At 49.0% G+C, this 19,456-nt stretch overlaps 1 protein-coding gene across 3 annotated transcripts in view; it reads left to right on the plus strand.

Moving 5' to 3' along the window:
- The window catches only part of VAV3 (vav guanine nucleotide exchange factor 3), a 163,723-nt gene that overhangs the window by 114,840 nt on the left and 29,427 nt on the right, over window positions 1–19,456 (plus strand). For all 3 annotated transcript variants that reach the window (XR_009449880.1, XM_059674535.1, XM_059674536.1), the window contains exon 20: window positions 11,732–11,868. Coding sequence is in view for 2 of the 3 variants with exons in the window: in XM_059674535.1 (XP_059530518.1) it covers window positions 11,732–11,868 (137 nt within the window). In the remaining variant the exon portion in view is untranslated. The remainder of the gene's footprint in view (window positions 1–11,731; window positions 11,869–19,456) is intronic.

Genomic DNA, 19,456 nt, shown 5'->3' on the forward strand with positions numbered 1-19,456 from the left:
TCATTAAAGTTTTTTCTATAAACCAAATTTATACAATGCTGTTCAACAATGTAAAATTTACTATGTTAAAATTCCATGTGAGTACTCACACATGGAAAGTATATTTTAAGCTATTGAATAAACGTGGCATTGGTAATTACCACCTCCCCAGAGGTTTCTGAGCCCCCACTAACCAGATGCACCACTGTAACACAGCTCAATGATAAATGCATTCATTGGTTTAATCAATAGTTTATACCAGCGATTCTCAACCGCAAGAATGTTTAAAACATGCGATACCTGACCAGTCAGGGCCACTGACCTCTTTTCCCTTAGATTGCCAAGTAGAAAAATGACAGCAGCCAACACAATAATAGCCATCCCATGTGAATGAATCAAATCATACCTATTTTTTTGGTCAGATGGGCAAAAATATATTTTTTGGTGTGCTGCAGAATTTCAGCAATTTGTGTGCACCGTGAGTTGAAGAAGATTGAAAATCACTTGTTTATACAGTGGCCACCACAGATAACTTTAAAAGATGAACTCCCAGCACGTATAAAACATGATTAGGTTCATAGAGAACAAGAAGTGGGAACCCCAGGGAAGCTTCGGGAAGACCCAGCAGCCTTCGCAGCCTGGGCAGCTGTGTGCAGGCACTGCTCTACGTCCTGGGGGGGAGGGAGTCTCGTTCTGGGGTGTTCCCTGCAGCTGATTGGCGTCTGCCCGGTTCTGAGCCCGCGCCTCACTGCCAGCATTTTAGCTGGTAGTCGGATGCGTTAGAAACTTTGAGCTTCCTTTCCTGGCCCATGGCTCACCTGCCTCTCTGTCCTTTCCTACCGTTAGGGGCGCAGGTAACCCTCCTGTTAGCCCTTCTCTCTACGGCGTGGGCCTATCTCAGCGCTTTCATCTGTTAGTAAATGTTCGTGCTAGAACCTCATCACAGAACCTGTCAGTCTGGTGGATGTGGGGCATAAGAAACGTTAACACCGGCGGCCTTGAATAAAATCCGTTCAACTCTCAGTGCTTTGAGGAGATTAGGAAAGATGACTATTGGGTCCCCACACCATGGATCATCGAGGAGCAGCCGCACCTGGGCTCTGGGCGTGCTCAGTGATAGCTTGCGGCCCGTGACTGCATCTCTCTCTGGTTCCGGCAGATACCTTTTTATTACCCTATCGAGGTTCTTTAAGGGAAAATCCAAATTGAAGAGAATAAAAATCGAGACGGTATTTTTCCATGCATGTTTTTTGAGTGACTCTAATGTCTCAGCCTTAACTATAACTTTTTTTAAAAAACAATTTTAAAATATACTTTAAACATGTTTTCTTGATTTTCAGAGAGAGAGGGAAGGAGGGGGATAGAGGGATAGAAACATTGATGAGAGAGAAACATCATCGATCAGTTGCCTCCTGCACACCCGCTACCTGGGATCGAGCCTGCAACCCAAGCGTGTGCCCTGATTGGGAATTGAACTGGTGACCTCTTGGTTCATAGGTCGACGCTCAACCACTGAGCCACACCGGCAGGGCAAAATATACTTCTAACTGGAGGAAGGGGGCTAGATGCATGTGGGAATATTCATTCGCTGGCAGCCTCATTTTGTTGAGTGGACTCAGTGCTGAAAACTGCAGCTCATTTTTTAAGAAAATGACACAATCACTTTAAATACAGGGCTCTGGTTTTAAAATTTCAGGGCTACGCCGTGGGGGCCGTTAGTCAGATTATGAATTTAAATTTCCTTTGCTTTCCGAGCTGTTTAATTCTTTGCTTATGGGCACATAATGACTTGAAAATCGAAACAATTATTGTTCATTTAGGAGGGAAAAACACTTCTCCCAGCCTGTCTGGAGGGTGCCAGCTTTACTCTTCTTGGCAGAGGCAGTGGGGAAGTTGGTTATTTCTGAGCCCCAGAGTGTGGCAGATACAGGCGAGAGCTGCAGTTGTCAGAGCCTGAAGGGGATTTGGCAGTTGGTACCTGTACATGGCAAATGGCCCTAATAGGCCACTAGATTTGTACAAGCAGAATTAGTCAAGAGGTATATTTTGAAAAGATGTTTGTAAAATTATCTTTTTAATCTTTATTCTCTGATGATAAAGATTGATGTGCAGCCTTCCATGTACCCACCGGGCATTTATCGGGAGACTGTTGGGGACCCAGCACCCTGGGACCTGTGACGGTGGCATGATTTCTGGTCCATGGCCTGTGAAGGTTGCATTTGAGGGGGCAGGAAACAAAATAACAACATCCGACTTATGTCCAGTGAATCATTTCTGTGACAGTCATTCAAAGGGTCGTGGAGCACAGTGGAATGGAGAAGGTCACAGTGCCCTTAGCTGTGTGCCGTGCCAGGGACAGGCACTCCACCAGCACCCCTCAGGGCCTGGCACGGAAGAGTGTCTTCCCAGAGGGAGGAGGCACAGCCTTTTCTTTTCTTTTTTAAAATAATTTTTTTTTAATTGATTTCAGAGAGGGAGAGAGAGAGAAACATCAATGAGGAGAGAGAATCATTGATCGGCTGCCTCCTGCACGCCCCGAGCCTGCAGCCTGGGCATGTGTCCCAACCAGGAATGGAACTGTGACCTCCTGGTTGACACTCAACCACGGAGCCACGCCAGCCGGGCGAGGCAGCCTTTTCTTGCACACATGTGCCACCTGCCTGCCAAGTGTGCCCAGAGGGGTGCTCATTCTAAGTCACATGCAGGTGTGGGTTGACGAGGGGCAATCCCAGTGGGCGGTGACGGGCGACCCACAACCAGAATGTCACAGTAGGCGACTGCTGCTGTGCCTGTGTTTATGGTCAGGACAAGGAGTTTTGGACTGAATTTTGCAGAGAAACAAGGGTATCATTGAAAGGTTTGAACAACAAGAACAAAAATACTTTCACCGAAAACTAGATAGAAGAAACAGATGGTAACTGTATAAAATTTAGATAAGCCAACAGTTTTTCTAATTTTGCACACCTTAACCAAACGCCTATTAACAGGGGGACACGTATCTTCACAGATGCGGTCTTCGGTGCTTCTCTCCCCATTTACGAACAGGAATGCAGTTTCTCGTGTACAGCACTGCTTTGTAACCTGCCTCCCCCTTCACAACGTATTTGAATATGATTCCGCATCGTCTTCTCTAACGTTATTTTTAAGTTTCAGCTCACTGTGCAGTTATAAGGCGGTGCCCTCCATTTAATTCAACCCATTCCCTGTCGCTATGCATTTCGATTGTTTCCAATTCTTTTCATATCATAAGCGACTGGAATGAATGTTTGAAGGATCATCCTAATTATGTTGTGTAAATTAACTTTTCATTGTTATTTAAAATTCCATAAATTTTTATAATTTTAATGAGAGCACGTTTTAAAGTCCCATTTTTTATAGAAAAACAATCTCCCCCACATCATGACACAGACGGGAGTCATGTGGCCACGCTCGCTTCGTAACAGGGCTTTCTCCCATTGAGGTCCCCTCTCCTGCACCCGTGGCGAGGTTCTTCTTGCCTCATGCTCCCATAGTTCTTGCAGCGTTGGTACCATCACAATCATGGTGCTTTATAACAACTGCCTGTGTATGATGTCCTTTTTCTCTGTGTTGTTGATCACTTCCATTCTAAGCACAAAGTAAACATTTGCAAGATTTAAAAAAAATATTTTTATTGATTTCAGAGAGGAAGGGAGAGGGAGAGAGAGAAGAAACATCAATGATGAAAGAGAATCATGGACCGGCTGCCTCCTGCATGCCCCACACTGGAGATCGAGCCCACAACCCAGGCATGTGCCCTAATTGGGAATTAAACTGTGATCTCCTGGTTCACAGGTCGACACTCAACCACTGAGCCACGCCACCTGGGCCATTTGCAATTTTTTAAAAAAATTAATAAACACAGGAACACAAGGATGCCTTAGGAAAAGACGAAGGTACAGAAGCTAAAAGCCAAAGTACTAACAAACAAACGACCTCCCAGGGTCGCTTTGCAGCCCTCGTGGAGGATGTGTCTCATGGTGGGGGTGTTGGTTTGGGGTCAGAGGGAAGCGTGAGGCCACGGGTCCCGGGTGTTTCTGTGTCTCTGTGAGGAGGGACACGGCTGTCTAGGAGAATTGGCACACGAGTTCGTTTTTTTCCCTAGTTCCCTTGTTTCCAAGCCAAGGGAGCTACATCTTCCAAACGCCTTCCCACTCGTGATAATTAAGATGAAAATGACAGTTACGCAACTCAGCCCAGCAAAAAAACCCCTCTCCACGTGTGGCCCCTCGAGAGGGGAGTTCACTGTCAGTGCTGCTGTGCCAGGAGGAAGAGCCACGTGGTCGATGAGAGACAGGCACCCAGGGGCAGGTCTCAGGACAAAAACGTCACGAAGAATTAAGTTCTTGTGTCTAAAACTTCTGATTACCTGTGATCGCCAGAAAGGGAACAGAAGGAAATGTGAAATGCCGCTGGGGTTAAGGGTGGGGGTGGGGGGGGTGGGAGAGGGGGGGGGAACAAGATCCTTATTTTTCAGCCATGACCTGATAGATGTGGAATTTGCTCATACATGTCACCTTCGTACCCTATCGACCTAACCTTCGTTAGATGGTTTTGTTTCCTACGCTGAAGTCTTCCTTTAATTACTTGAGACACAGAAATGACCGTCTTCCCTGAGAAACGTGCGGTGGGAGAGGCTGAGGCTGGAGGTCAGGCCTGCATGTGGGGTGACGCTGACTCGTGTCCCACTCTCTGGGGACCGTCGCTGAGGGCATCATTGAGGGACCACGCCAGGTGGCGAGAGGAGGGGCCAAGGCCGCCGAGGGGGCCGGGGCGAGTTCCCGCTCAGTGGGGCTCCCGTTCACTGGCAGGTCAGTACTTCACTGCCACTCGCTGCGTTTCCGTCAGCGAATCCCGGCACAGTCCAGCGACGGAGATTGAAATGAAGTTCAAAGTGGCAGCGGCACGTTCCAGTGAAAGCAAGTTGTCTTTGCCAGCTCACGTTCACCGCAAACTCTGCTTATTCTGCGTTTCTCACGGCAGCCTTGATCAACGCAGGACACGCCTCTTTTCACGGTCATTGAAAACCCTTCAAAGTAGTATTTCCTTAGACAGAGAACCTGTAGGTACAAGGAACCATCCGTTTGTAGAACCTGAGCCTCCTCACTTCACTGGCATTGATTGACCTTTGCACCTGCAGTGACCTCTGCCCGTGGCTGCATTTCAGCCACCCCTTGGGCCAGTGATGGCGAACCTTTTGAGCTCGGCGTGTCAGCATTATGAAAAACCCTAACTTAACTCTGGTGCCGTGTCACATATAGAAATTTTTTGATCTTTGCAACCACAGTAAAACAAAGACTTATATTTTTGATATTTATTTTATATATTTAAATGCCATTTAACAAAGAAAAATCAACCAAAAAAATGAGTTCGCGTGTCACCGCGGACACGCGTGTCATAGGTTCGCCATCGCTGCCTTGGGCCTTGTCATCTCCGGGAGAGGCTCCATTTCTACCACTTCGCATCCGAAGATCTGGTTCCCACCGGCCCTAGAGACCCTCTGCGGGTCACCCGCTCCCTCCTGTGTCCACTGACTTGTCGCATCAGCTTAGTTTTGTGGCCCAACGTGGGACTCACTCTGTTGTCCGTGTGTGAACCCACCTGCGGGGGCTCAGCTGGCTGACCTGCCGAACCTGCTGGAGAAGGTCGCTCAAGCACACGCTCTGTGCCTCTGGCTGTGAGGAGGTTGATGCCTCCTCCCTCTGTCTGGCTGATGCCCACTGGACACTCGAGTCTGCTTCCCATGAAGCCTTCTGAGCGCCCTGGTTTAGGTGCTAATGCTGAGCGCTTTCCTAGCGACCTGTCTGGCACCGTCCCAGCGACGTCACCCTGGGCCTTTATAATTATTCCGTGTGTGTGTGTCCATTTTTCGGGACACCCTCTAGCATTCGCTGGAGAAGGGGCTTATGATTTATTTGTTTGATGGACCAGTCCCTAGAGAAATCTTAGAATCGAGGAGAAATGTGCTACTTGAGCTGCTCAGGTGGACACCCGGGTGTGTGTAGCTGTGTTCACCGGGGCCGCGGGATGCGGGATGAAACGCGATGACTGAACAACAGAAGTGACTGCCACAGCTTAGGTGTCTCAGTGGTTAAGTCAAAGCGGTGTTAAGAACAAATGTCATAATTGTTAAATCCTTGAAGATGATGGGGAAAATGTTAATTTGGTTTTATCACCTACATTTGTGTTAAAATGAACATTCAACTCTCATAGTCAAACTTCGCCTTGAAAATGAAATCACTCGCCACTGCCAGGGTTTTATCACACGCTGAGCCCTGTGCTTGGGGTTGTTAAAGCGAAGATGCATGATTAGACAGTTCTGCTCTAAGGAAAGAGAACATTTATGTTGTGATGTTTCATAATGGCTAAAAAATATCTTTTCTATAAAGAGATTAAAAAAATTCACAGAAAATAAAAAAAGAACTTTGCTGCCACAAATTATTGCCTGCAGCGTCGAAGGGCAGAGTGAGAGATCCTTACTGTCATTGAACCCCAAGAGGGAAACCTGCAGCCGGGCTTTCAGAAGAGGAGTAGCTCCCAGGCAGGCGGGAGCAAGGACCGCAGCCAGAGTTTATTGGATTTATTGAACAGGGAGACGCTAATTGACGCTGCTCCCCTCAGCCACGGACCAGTACAGATTTGTGTGAAGGGTGCTTTACCCGAGAATGACGCCTGCTTTTTGTCACGCTTTCACTTACTCAGACCTTTCTGCTGGGGTCTCGTTAGTATTAGGTACTCAACACACGTAAAGGACTGTTTTGGCACCTGTTAGGTGAAACCATCGGACATTGTCCTTGTACTTTAAAAACAGTCAACAGCAGCCCTGCCGGGGTGGCTCCGTCGGTTGAGGGTCATCCCGTGCACTGGAAGGTCGCCGGTTCGAATCCGGTCAGGGCACATGCCCAGGTTTTGGGCTCCCAGTTGGGGGTGCCTGCAGGAGGTAGCCGGTCCGTGTTTCTGTCTCACATCGATGTTTCTCTCTCTGTCCCCCTCTCCCTTCCTCTCTCTCTAAAATCAATATATATATGACCACAGTCAGCAGCAGAGAGCTTCTCTGACCCACGGCTGTACGCCTCACAGAGCAACGTCGGGTGGGCCCTGGCGCGGCAAGAGAGGTGGGGTTCCTCGTCCTGGAGGATTTTGTCTTAATTAACGAGCAAGAAACACGTCAGTGAGGTGATCAGACTCTGTCCAAGAACCCAGGGCCGGGGCTTTCAGGGCCAGCGCTGTTCCTGGTGTGTGAGTTAGTGAGAAGTCGGCGCTCTGGGTTTAGCATTCAGTGCCGTGTTAGTTGATGATGCGTGGCCCGCAGGTGTTTTGTGGTCCGTGACTGCATGTGACCCGTGGTGTCGCATGTTTTGAGAAGTGAGGCAGAACCAGGGTCAGGCCCGGGTGCCTTTTCCATGCATCGTCCTGGTTTTACCAACGTAACTACCTTCTGGATGTTCTGTGACTTCTCGGCACAATTTCTTATTATTTTAACATTTATATTTTTCTTCGTAGTCAGCAGTTTACATTTCAGTAATCATTACTTTTATATTTTTTATTACACTGTGGGATGTAGGCTCCATTTCACTTTATTATTTTTCAGATAATTAGAAGCAACAGTATGTCTAACCATTTAAATAGCGTTTGATGCTAAATTTGAACATGTTGAAACCGTAGCATAATTTCTGTAGGAATGAAAGATAGGAAGTGGAAAGTTTGGGGAGAGACTAAGGCTAAGGCTAAACTTAAGGAAGAACAGAAAAATAAAAAGACCAGGAAGAGTGGGAACATTTTTTGAATTGATAAGAGATGGAGAAAAAAAAAATAAGATTTTTTTTGAAGAGCAAAAAACAATTACTATTCCTAAAGTCGATATTCTGCATGCATTTCAAATATTTTAAATTGAGAAATTACAGAGGACAACAGCTTCATAGGCTAATACCCTATTATTATTATTATTATTTTAGCATTCCCACTTAATGGATAGGAAGGAGGAGGTATACATACTCCCAGTGTGATAACCCCGGGTCTGTGTAGAGATATTTGAAACAAAATCTCTGAACTTGCTTTCGGAGTCTGAAGGGTCTGTTGTTACTTACAAAACGCTCATTCCCACTGGGAGGTCTGGGGCCTGGGTCTTCCCAGCTCCCTCGGGGAAAGGGTCGGATTCCGCTAAGTATTAAGATCTGAACAATCAGGTGTGGCCTTCCCATAACCTTCCCTTAGTTTTCCTACTCAACCCAGGATTCTGCTCTCACTGGGTGACCGCTGGGTGCTGGGAAGAGCACCTTGCATTTATTTAGTTTTTGCTTGTAGCTGGCAATAAACAACTGGGCCGAATTGTTTCACATGGAAAGGAAATGTTTGACTCAATTACCCGAAGAGCCTTCTTTGATAGAGTCACCGTTCCACCCCGATGCGTCCACCGGCTCTCGTGGCCAGAACAGTATCATCTCAAAACCATGCGCACCTCCGTGTGGCTCCTCTCCCCGGTTACAGTGTAAGAGGGGCTGTTCCTGGGCGGGACACGGTCTTCCGCTCCTGTTCATCTTAGGTGGGCTTGTTGGTTGTGGGTCCGCAGTGGAGGGGATGGAAAGGAGATACGCAGCTGGCCGCCTCCTGTGACGCATGGCTGGAGTTTAGCAATAATGATTCACTCGCTTGAGTTCAAATGGATAAATTCATACACTCACTCTGCCCACATCAAATCCGTAAGATTGTAACTGACCGGTCCTATCTGACTTTACTTTTTATTTCCGAAAAACCTTAAGGCGGAAAACGAATCAAAGTAAACAGCTGGGGAGGGACTCAGCCTCACCGTTGCCCGTGGGACCCTGTGAGGCTGGGTCCTCGGGGCTGGAAAGTGTATGCAGTCGGCGGGTAGGCAGTTCTCCCACATCAGCCGGGTCAGCGCCGTCTGTAAAGAGGAGGCAGCTCTTCGCCGTGCCCTGGGTCCTGTTCGGAAGTTTATTCTGGGAGAATGTTCCGGGGAACGGTGACGAGGGTGTTTGTTTTACATGCGTTTTTACGGAGACACCGTGGTCCTGGGGCTCTGACCCAGGCCTGGCTCCCTGGCTTCTCAGAAAACCAGCTCGTCAACCTGATGGGCCGAGTGCGTGGCCTCCCGGAGCTTCGGACAGGGGTCCCCATAGCAGCTCCCCTCTTCCCCGCACAGACCAATGAGCCGGCCGCACAGGGAGCTTTTGGGGAGCCGCCGGGAGGCTCTCAGCTGCTGCGGGTGCGTCGGGAGGGGAGGTCCAGGGAAGAAAGAGTGGAGAGTGAGGCGGTGAGGCAACAGAGCAGACTGTCTGCAAAAGCATCGGCTACTCTCGTGCTGGCACTTGGGGTATTTTTTCGCCGACTCGGCCATGGAGTGTATGGAATCAGCATGTTCTTGCCCCATAAAGGATGAGCTCACCTCATTTAAAGGCTGTTCAGGATGAGTGTGGATTAGTAAGAGAGCCATTCTTAAGGGCTTTTGAGAAATATATTAGCAATGGTGCACATTACAAATAACTTTATTTCCCGCAAAATTTCAGTTACATGGAGCCTATTGGTAGTTACAGGTAGAAGCGCAAATAAATACAGACCGGTTGAGAGCAAGCCAAAACTAATGGTGACGTGGCGGCTGTCCAGTAAAACCTGAGCACTTTTATTACCGAAAGCTACATTGGTTATGAAAGTAGTAAATGTTTAACACGCACATTTATGCAGTGCTGATGTATAGAAAAGGAAAGGCGAGGAGGCCAGGGGGAAGCAAACAGCTCTGTGTGTTACAAGCTGAAGGTCATAACAGACTGTCTTGGCTGCCCCCCCCAGCTCAGCGTGTTTAAGTGACGGCAGAGAAGTCAGAACGACGAAGGACAGTGAGCGACTGTGAGCTTGGAGCAAGATGAGATGGAGAGTTACCGGGGGCTAGAAAATAGATGGCTTTGGAGGCTGTGGCCAGGAATTCAGAGTCCATTCTAAGCGCAGTAGGAAGGGTTTTAAATAGGAGAACACTATTATAGAATTTATATCTTTATTTTTAATTTTTTTATTTTTCAATTACAGTTGGCATATAATAGGAGTTTCTGGCGCACGCCATGGGGACTAGGCACCTGTATAACTTGCGAAGAGCTGGGATCGCATGTTAAGGGACCAGGGCCGCCTAGCAGAGTGTAAAGGAAGCTCTTGCTCTAGGCATTTGCAGTGCGCAGGTCGGGTCACACTCCATGAAGAAGAGCTGTTGACTGTTGTTTTTGGGCAAGACAGAGTCTGTGTCAGGGGCGCCACCTCGCAACATCTGGCAGGGCAGTGTGCCAAGAAGTATGTGGGATTTTAGTCCCCGCATCCCCCCCCCCCCCCGCCCCCGGTCCAGGGGCACCTGAGGGCCCGGGCGGGTGTGGCAATGCGAACGTGTCCCAGCAGCTCGGCCGCTGAACTGGGCTGAAGGGCGCCTGCTCTGCCCTCTGTCTCTCACTGATGGGCGGATAAGAAGGTTTTGGTGAAAACCTGCTTTCTCCCCTTCGGGCTGGTTGTTGGGAGGGAGTTTTGAAGACGTCGTTAAATGTTTGCTGGGACTTTTCGTGGGGATGTGGGGTCTTTTCTAGGTAACTTGGCCATCGGCAACTCAGTGCCAGTCATCTTCCTTTCTGTAGTCGGTGCAGCCTTTTCTGCTAGTGGCCCAGCATTAGAATAGAAAGTTTTGAAGTGTTGCCTGGCCAGCGTGGCTCAGTGGTTGAGCGTCAACCTATGAACCAAGAGGTCTTTGGTTCAATTCCCGGTCAGGGCACTTGCCCGGGGTTGTGGGCTCCATCCCCAGTGTGGGGCATGCAGCAGGCAGCCGATCAATGATTCCCTCACATCATTGATGTTTCTATCTCTCTCTCCCTCTCCCTTCCTCTCTGAAATCAATAAAAATCTATTAAAAAAATTTTTTTGGAGTGTCGTTAGCAATGGCTGAAGTCCACGGAGATCCCACAGCCACGTGCTCATGATCCTGTGTGGGGGGCAATGGTTTCACCTCCAACTGAAAGGTGGCTGTGCGGTGACATTGTTGGTGCAGTTAGGTCCTTGTGCGGTTGAAGCTCAGCAGTGAACTGCTGCACGGAGACCTTCATCGCACAGTCAGAAAACAGAGGCCAGGAGGCAACTGGATTCCTAGTCTTTGTGGACGCCATTGGCTTCGACACGTCCCCGGTCCTGGCTCTGTTTTGCAAGCCTGCATTTGAGCCTGGAGAATTTCTCCACATACATGTCTCAAGTCTGGCTCCGGCACATCCATCACCACTTTGCTTTTGAATTACAAAGTTAACCTTAAGACGCGAGCCTTAGGCGGGGCGCCGCGCTGCATGCAGACGGGGAGCCGCCCGCGGTGAGATCAGGGAGTGTGGGGAGGAAGGTAATAGCAGGAAGGATCGAGTGGATGAAAACATGGTTCTTTTCCATTAAGCGGGACCTGATGTGTTTTTCACGAAGCAGGCATCAGCTGAAAGAGAAATATTTTCTCAACCACAGATAGGCTGATGGCGAGGGCGAGGGGCAGTGTGGAGGGGATGGGGGCATGCGTACGTGTCTTATTGCATCAGCATCTCAAATTGTGAGAAGGTTGAAACGCACTCCATGGTGGTGACCGCAGATGTTTACGCGGACGCGGGGCCAGGAAACCCTTCTCATGTTGGTAATGGCCCTGTGTGTTGTCAGCACCCTGGGACTTCACGTGCTGTTCTCTTCTCCATCTTCAACGCTGTCTGCTTCTTTGCAGGTTTGCCAAAGATGCAGGTCATCAAGAACTACACCGGGACGCCACCCCCCGCGCCCCAGGCGGGGCCCCCGCTCCACATCCAGGCCGGGGACACGGTGGAACTTCTGCGGGGCGACGCGCACAGCCTGTTCTGGCAGGTACGGTCTAAAGGCCGCCGGGTGGGCGTAAGGAGTGGCCGGTCGCCGCTTCAAGCACAGAGCGCGCGCCTTTAGAAACTGCATGTTTCAGCTTCAGAAATTTGACACGATGGGGGGAACTAGTCCTTATTACCCTTCCTCACATCGACCGATGCCAGCGTGGCAGTGAACGTTAGCACGCGCCCGTCACGCTCCTGCAGGTAGGCTCCGGCCTCAGGCTTCCCTGCCCCGGCAGATTGCTGGGTCTGCGGAGGTTCCCCCGTCAGTCCCTGCTCTGTGGGCCGTGACTCCGTGTCCTCGCCTGCTGCTTCTCCCGTCTCGGGGCCCAGGTTTGTCCCGTGTCCTCCCCTCCTATGATCCCGGGAGGGGTGCTGATTTTCAGTCTGTTCCGCTTCTTACTTGTCGGGCGGGAATGATGACTTCCGATCCTCTTACACTCGGGACTGGAGGCCGCGGCCTCTTTGTTACCAGGTGGTGCTGCTTCCTTCTCCTTCTTCGACATTGTTACCTGTCCTTCCTCTCAGCAGACTCGGGAGCATGGAGCTTTCCTGGGCTGATGGTAGAAGGATGGCTTGGAGGCTCTCAGGAGGAATGTGAACTGGTCGATGACAGCGCGTGTGTGTCTGATGGGGGGAGGATATGTGATAGGAACAGGGCAGCTCATGTCAGGACAGAGGAAAACAATTAGCACGTTTATTTCAGGCCGGCGAGGGTGTATTGAGTGTCAGCCCTGTCTTCACCACTCAGACACGGCTCGCACTCCGATACCGACTCCGACGGCTGCTTTGACATCGGGTCTCCAGTCTTTGGAAGGACCGTTCACGCTTGCTGGCGCTAGCGATGTGTTTGAATTTTCAGAGCTGAGTAAAAAGTTTATGTGGCATTTCTGGCAAAGAGGTGGCAGGAGTGGGAATTGTCCTACGGGTCCCTCTAAGCCGGTCGGAGGAATCGGCACGAACGGATGCTCTTCTTGGCTCTTGATCGGAAGGAGCCAGGGGAGAGGAAGGACAGCTGGGCTCAGGTCGGGCCTCTGCAGCCACTCAGCTGCGTGGCTGGGCGGCACATGCCCCACGCGGCTCACTGTCTTCATTTGCTACTCGAGGAGGCCTGGGGCCCAGCGGTGCTCACATCTCCGGCTGAACCCGCTGGGGGGCTTTGCAAAAATGTCAACACATAACCCCCCTTCCAGGGGTTAGGCTGCAGTTGGCCTGGCTGAACCCAGGTGAGAATAATTCATATGGAACCCCAGGTACATTTAATGTGAGCCACTGACTAGATGACCAGCCCATTGATAAGGTTCCATGGTCGTTATGGCCATTAGCCCCAGCTCACCAGTTAGTTAGTCATTGGTAATAAACCAGCTTATTACGCATGTCTACAAAACATGGTGTTACAATAAACGCAACACTTTGGCTCTGATAATTACCAAACAAAGGGTACATTTTCAAAGAACTAGCATGCAATTAAAGCGTACTTGCCTCAGCCTTCATACTGAACTTGACTGACTTGTTTTCTTTGATTCACAAGGCACTTGGAGGCCTTGCAGTGCTCCCGGGCTGTCATGATACAGAGTCAGACTTTGCTGTATGGTCGGTACCTATGGCAGGCACCTGTAGGAAACGGGCCTGCGTGTGGCCTGACCAATGGAATGATCTAGAATGACAGACTCTGTCCTCCTGTGAAAGACGTTGCTGGTTGGACCCTTTGGAGTCACGTGAGTCCGTAGGGACGTTCACGGTGGACCCACATGCATCATTTTGCCAGTTTCATGCTCAGACAGGTGCCTCGTGGTCTGCATCCTACAGGAAGTGACTCCTGCCTGGGCTTTACCACCTGCTTCAGAGCAGATGGCTTCTCAGCACCTCTCCCGCTGCTGCCCAGCCGGTTCGTCCTCGTTTGGGGTTGCACGGAGTTTCCACCAGGGGAGCCAGTGAAGGCTTGTCTTCCGGGGCTGGAAGGTAGGAGAGTGCAGCTCACTTTGCTGAGGGCTAGTCAGCGACTCTGCCATGAACTAGCAGGATAACCTTCAGGAGATGATAGAACCACTGAGGGCCTCAGTTTTATCATCTGTAAAAGGCAGAATAAAGTAAATATGTGCTCATGACTGCATATGGAATGCAGGCTATCATGTGCACAAGAGTTCTGTCGCAGTGCTCTTACATGGAAGCTCCTCCCTGTCGATCTGTCTGTCATCCCATCCACATACTAATAACATGCCTACTACGTGTCCAACTCTGTGTTTCACACTGGCAGGACCCCCAACAAGACAACTGGTGTCTAACCTCGTGGTCTTAACCATCTAAGGAATGATCGGAGCTCTCGGATGATGAGATCTGTTCCTGTTCTAAGTTTTTGGTAGGGTTTTTGTCAGTCACCTTGTCACCCGCATATCTAGCGTTAAACCGGCGGAGAAGAATCTAGATTAGTTCTTGAGATGGTACAGCGGCTCGGCATTGGAGTGTCAAACATGGCTTTCGTCCTGGTCGCGCGCTTTGGCTTATTTGGAAATGTTCAAGAAAGGATGCTTTGCTCACTAAACTGCTCTCTCCTCTGTTTTTTTTCAAGTGAGTCACTTCCCACGTTAGTGTAGAAAGTTGGATATTGTAGACTGACACGTTTTCTGAATACTCTGTCCAAAGAATGCAGATCGTCCCCTGTCTGTCAGGAACTTTCTCTGAATAGCTATTAGTCTCGTCTGTCTCATTATTATAACCACAGTAATTTCCAGTGCTATTGAAGCGGGTGGGCTATCTGCGGTCTTATTGTAACTCCTGTCAAACAATGAGTTGCCAATTAGCTGGAAGAACGGTCTCTGTTAAATCTTTGCGTTGAGGAGACATATTTGGCAACGTTTTCTTTCTTCTTTGTTCTCTTCTCTTTTCTTGAAAGTTCTGTGAAACTGTCAAGTGAAGTGAGTAGAGAAGAGGGAACTGGCCAGTTAGGGCGGTTGCCCCGTTCAGGCGTGAGGCACCCTCTGGGCTGAGTGTGACAACAGTGACAACATGGAGAGCGATTCTGATCATGTCACTGACTGAGGCTAAACCTGTTGCTTTCAAGTCATTCACAGGGTTTAGTAACGAAGGAGAACATGAAGGGATTGCTCAGATTAGAAACGTTATTTTCCCAGGGGAAAAAATATAGATTATTGGGGGGGAGGGGAGCGGAGAGAGAGAGAGAGAGAGAGAAACAGGCAAGTGTAAAATCATCCATGTCATATATGGTTTCTATACAGTAGAGTGCTTCATATGTGTTTTCTTTTAGAATTAAGCTTGCGAACAGTGAGGGGTTTTATTTGCTCCATTTCATTTATGAATGCCCATTGCTCCACAGGGAGAATTTTGTAAGCTAATTGGAACCAAAAGGCAATTGTAAGCGGTAGAACTGTAATCCGGGTGCCAAAAAATATATTTTTATCCACAACGAAAGTTAAATAACCTAGAAAATAGTCGTGATACTTCACACTTGCAGACCAGGCATCCACATGGTCTTTAATCGAAGAAGTGAACATGTGTTTGCACACATTCTGATCAACCCGCAGACATCCCCAGGCAGAGGGTAGATGCGCTCTGTGGTTTCAAGGAGCCAAGCGCACCCACCCATAGGAGGGCATTTGGGAATCAGCGTCAGGCTCTCCCCAGACTTCCGGGCCCCTCCCTTCATCCCAGGCGTTAGAACATTCTCTGCTCTCGGAGGGTTGCTCATGATTGTTAGCATGTCTGAGGAAAGCACGTCTTTAGAGCAGTCTCGTCCTGTTTTGGTAGAACAGTCAGGAATCAGAACCTTGCTTTATGTAGCAGTGTTTTGCTGTAAAGATTTTTGGAAGTCTTTGCCTCTAAGAAAAGAATGAAAAGTTAGGAAATAAGTTGAGCTTTTGGAGAATCTCAGGAGGAAGGACGCACCCTGCCCCCTGACTGCAGAGGCATGGAGCCTGGGAGGGGAGTAGGGGGCGGGGGCAGGGGGTGGCTCTTGCCTTGGCCCAGGCAACAAGGTGTTAAACTCCGCTTTCCCACGTCTTCACACACCAGACACTGTGTCCCCAGTGCAGCAAGGTGACCCCTGTCTTCCATCACCTTGTCAAGGATTCCTGCTTCCCACATGACTGCTGTATTTCGTGTTCAAACAAACAACAATCCAGACTTTTTCTTTTTTTTTAATAGATGTGTTTTTCTCACTTTAACCTGGGGGGAAAATGAAGGGTTCAGTGGGAGGAATCTTTTTCAAAAGAGGTGTGTTTTTTCAGTCCTTCAGCCCTTTCAGTCCTTCTGCCTGAAATGTCCTTCTACCTGCGTTCTCTTCGCTACATACTTTATCATCGAGGCTCAGCTCGATTCTGCACTGTCTCTGAGCCATGAGGGCTTCCATCAGACCCCCCACCGTGCTGTACCTGGTGGTCTGTTCACCCTTCTCCCTGCCCGGTTAGAGGACTCTGGGGAGCTGAGACCCGAGCTCCCGTCTCTCCATCTCTAGTCCTGAGACAAAAATAGGCATCCGTCCCGGGCTTAGAACCGAGTGTGAGAGCTGCTATTTTCAGAACATGTTATTTACAAGGTTTCACATTCACTGTTTATTAACTCAGGTTACTCTTTATGTTGTTATTTGCGAGACCATTAAAATAGTCATGCATCTCATCAGATCTGAGTGCATTTCTGTTCCCTCGGGATAGGCTTAAAGCAGCTTAACCTTGTGGCCTCAAATTCCTCACCAATCAAATGGAGACTCGAGCACTGGAATGACGCTCGCACAAGGTGGTGTAAAAAGTCACAGGAAGCAAACTTGAAAGAAAAAGGAAAAGGAGCAAAAGTAGATGTCTGTGTGATCGTTGGTGATTTTGAAAGCTATGCTTCATTTCCCAGAAGTGGGAAAATGATGGCCAGGTTGGTTTTTATTTTATTTTTTTAATTTCATCTTCCCATTTATAACTCAAAGAGTTTCACACATATAAGGGCTCACAGAAGACCACTCTACCCTCCCTGTTTCTGTACTCCATTCTTGAAATTCTTTGATCAGGTATGAAACGTTCTTTTTTACGATTAGACATAGAAGCACTGCGATGCATTCTGAAGGAAACAGCTGTAAATACACAGGCTAAACTCATGAGCCCTGGCCTCCGCCCGTGCGTGAGGAGGCCCGAGCCCTCACGGACCGTGAAGGAGAAGGGGGGGAACAGAAGGAGAGACAGGCTCACAGGAAGCGAACTCTGGCCAGGGGGTGGTTTGCTGCCCTGTGGACTCGGCTGTGGGAACTCTTGGTGTTTTGTGTGGGAGCCTCAGGCAGCCAGACCCTCACTCGGGTCCTGACCCAGCCCCTTCGGGGGCGGGAAGGGCGGTGCAGGGGGGTGGAGTGAGCAGGTCCTTCCTCCCAGGACCTCTCTCTGCAACCTTCGCAGTCAGGTCACATCCAAGGATTCTTTGCTTTGCCCTTGATGCAGAGGAGTCCTTTCTAGTCCCTTCTGGACCACCCAAGACTATCAGCTACAGTGACATTTTCTAAAACGATGTAATTGTTTTCTCCTGATCTAAAATCCAAGTGTCCGGCTGCACCATAGTCAGCGGCAAATAAAAACACGAAATGAATAGCTTTACAAAGGTCAGATCCCTTCCTGCAGACACGGGTTCCTGACCCGGGATGCCCCTCGCTGCAACGGGAGGGAGCCTCTCTGGGAACGTGCTTTCCCAGCTCGCATTCCTGCCGCAGGGCATTCCTTTGTGAAATCCTGAACTTGGCGTTTGCTGGAGCAGTTTCAAGGTGTTCCTCAGGTGACCTTGGCTTTGCTTCTGCACTGCCTCTCACCCCTTGCCTGCCTCGGGTGTAAAATCGGAGGAGCCAGGGCAGCGCGGGGATGGTGCTGCGGGGATGAGCAGCTCTGTGCAAGGCTTGCTTGGCATTCGCATGTGCTGTCATCATGAGACCTTCGTCTGAACAGGCGTTTACCTGAAACACTTGCGTTACATCGGGGTCCCCAGTTACAGGAAAGGAGAAGGCAGAGTGTGCCTGTGATCAGACGGGGCCGGGAGGGGTGATTACGGGAGATAGTGGATGGTCGGCAAGGCCTGGAGGAAACGTTTTCCCTGGGTGATTGCCAACTGGCTCTGATTGAATGGATCATAAATGGAGTTGGTGGGAATGTTTCCAAGTGGACAGACGGTGTGTTTTCCGGGACTTGGCGGACTTGGCGAGGCTCCCGACAAAGTGGGTGAGGTCCTAATTGTTTACCCTCAAGATGGACATTTCTGGTTAACAATTCTTACTGGTACTTTTCCTGTGTTTGGTCCAGAGCACAGTGCAGGTCATAATGCACCCAGAGGAGTCAGACAGTGAATATTACCTCTTCGTTTCCCAATAGAGAGGAGCATTATTAGGGGGAAGTGCTGAGAATTCTGTGGTGGTCCCCTTTCTTCCATTATTTTATCACCACGGACGCTAGGGTCTGCAATGATGATTAAAAGTTTTTGTCGCCCTAACCAGTTTGGCTCAGTGGATAGAGCATTGGCCTGGAGACTCAAGGATCCCAGGTTCGATTCCGGTCAAGGGCATGTACCTTGGTTGCGGGCACATCCCCAGTAGGGAGTGTGCAGGAGGCAGCTGATCGATGTTTCTCTCTCATCGATGTTTCTAACTCTCTATCCCTCTCCCTTCCTCTCTGTAAAAAAACAATAAAATATATTAAAAAAAAAAAGTTTGTGTCAATCACAGAATCCCTTTGCTGGGCCATCGGTCTGCAGTTGCATCTAGCACAGGGGTGGGCAAACTTTTTGACTCGAGGGCCACAATGGGTTCTTAAACTGGACCGGAGGGCCGGAACAAAATCATGGATGGAGTGTTTGTGTGAACTAATATAAATTCAAAGTAAACATCATTACATAAAAGGGTACGGTCTTTTTTTTTTTTAGTTTTATTCATTTCAAACGGGCTGGATCCGGCCCGCGGGCCGTAGTTTGCCCACAGCTGATCTAGCATGACTATTGATTTGACGCCACAGTGGTTTCAGTAGAGTGTGCACCTAGCCTGAGTGGCGTTGGACAAAATAATTGATCAAATTATCACGTCCCCTGAATTTTAGTTATTCATGGTAATTTGATTTCCTGAAGAATGAAGGAATGGATGTAATTCCTAACAAGTCAAACCCCATGTGTCCCGGAAAATAGAGGACTTCACACTGAGTTAAAATGAAGGTCATCAAGGACCGGAACTGTCCTTACCTTCCATGAAGAAGTGCAACCAGATTAAATTACCGACACTGTCCCTCGTTAAGAATTTGTGGGTCAGATGCTTCTTGGTAACAGTAAATTGCCTGGAGGGATTTGAGGAAAATGCTCATATAAGCAAAGAGCTTTGGTGGTAAAAGAGACCTCAGAAATCCCTGGGTGTCCAACTGTCATTTCGCAGCTGAGGATGTTGAAGCCAAGAAAGGTTAAATGACTTTCCCAAGACCGGAGGGCCAGGAATAGAACCCTAAGCTCCCTACTCGCTATCCATATTGATGATTTCTCATCAGACTTTTCTGACCCCAAATTCTGGAACAAACTGAAGATAACCAAAGCAAAGGCCGATCAAGGAAGTGGCATTGTCTGAGTGAGCTCCTTGAAGA

Source organism: Myotis daubentonii, chromosome 18, assembly GCF_963259705.1.
Source record: "Myotis daubentonii chromosome 18, mMyoDau2.1, whole genome shotgun sequence".
Lineage (NCBI taxonomy): Eukaryota > Metazoa > Chordata > Mammalia > Chiroptera > Vespertilionidae > Myotis > Myotis daubentonii.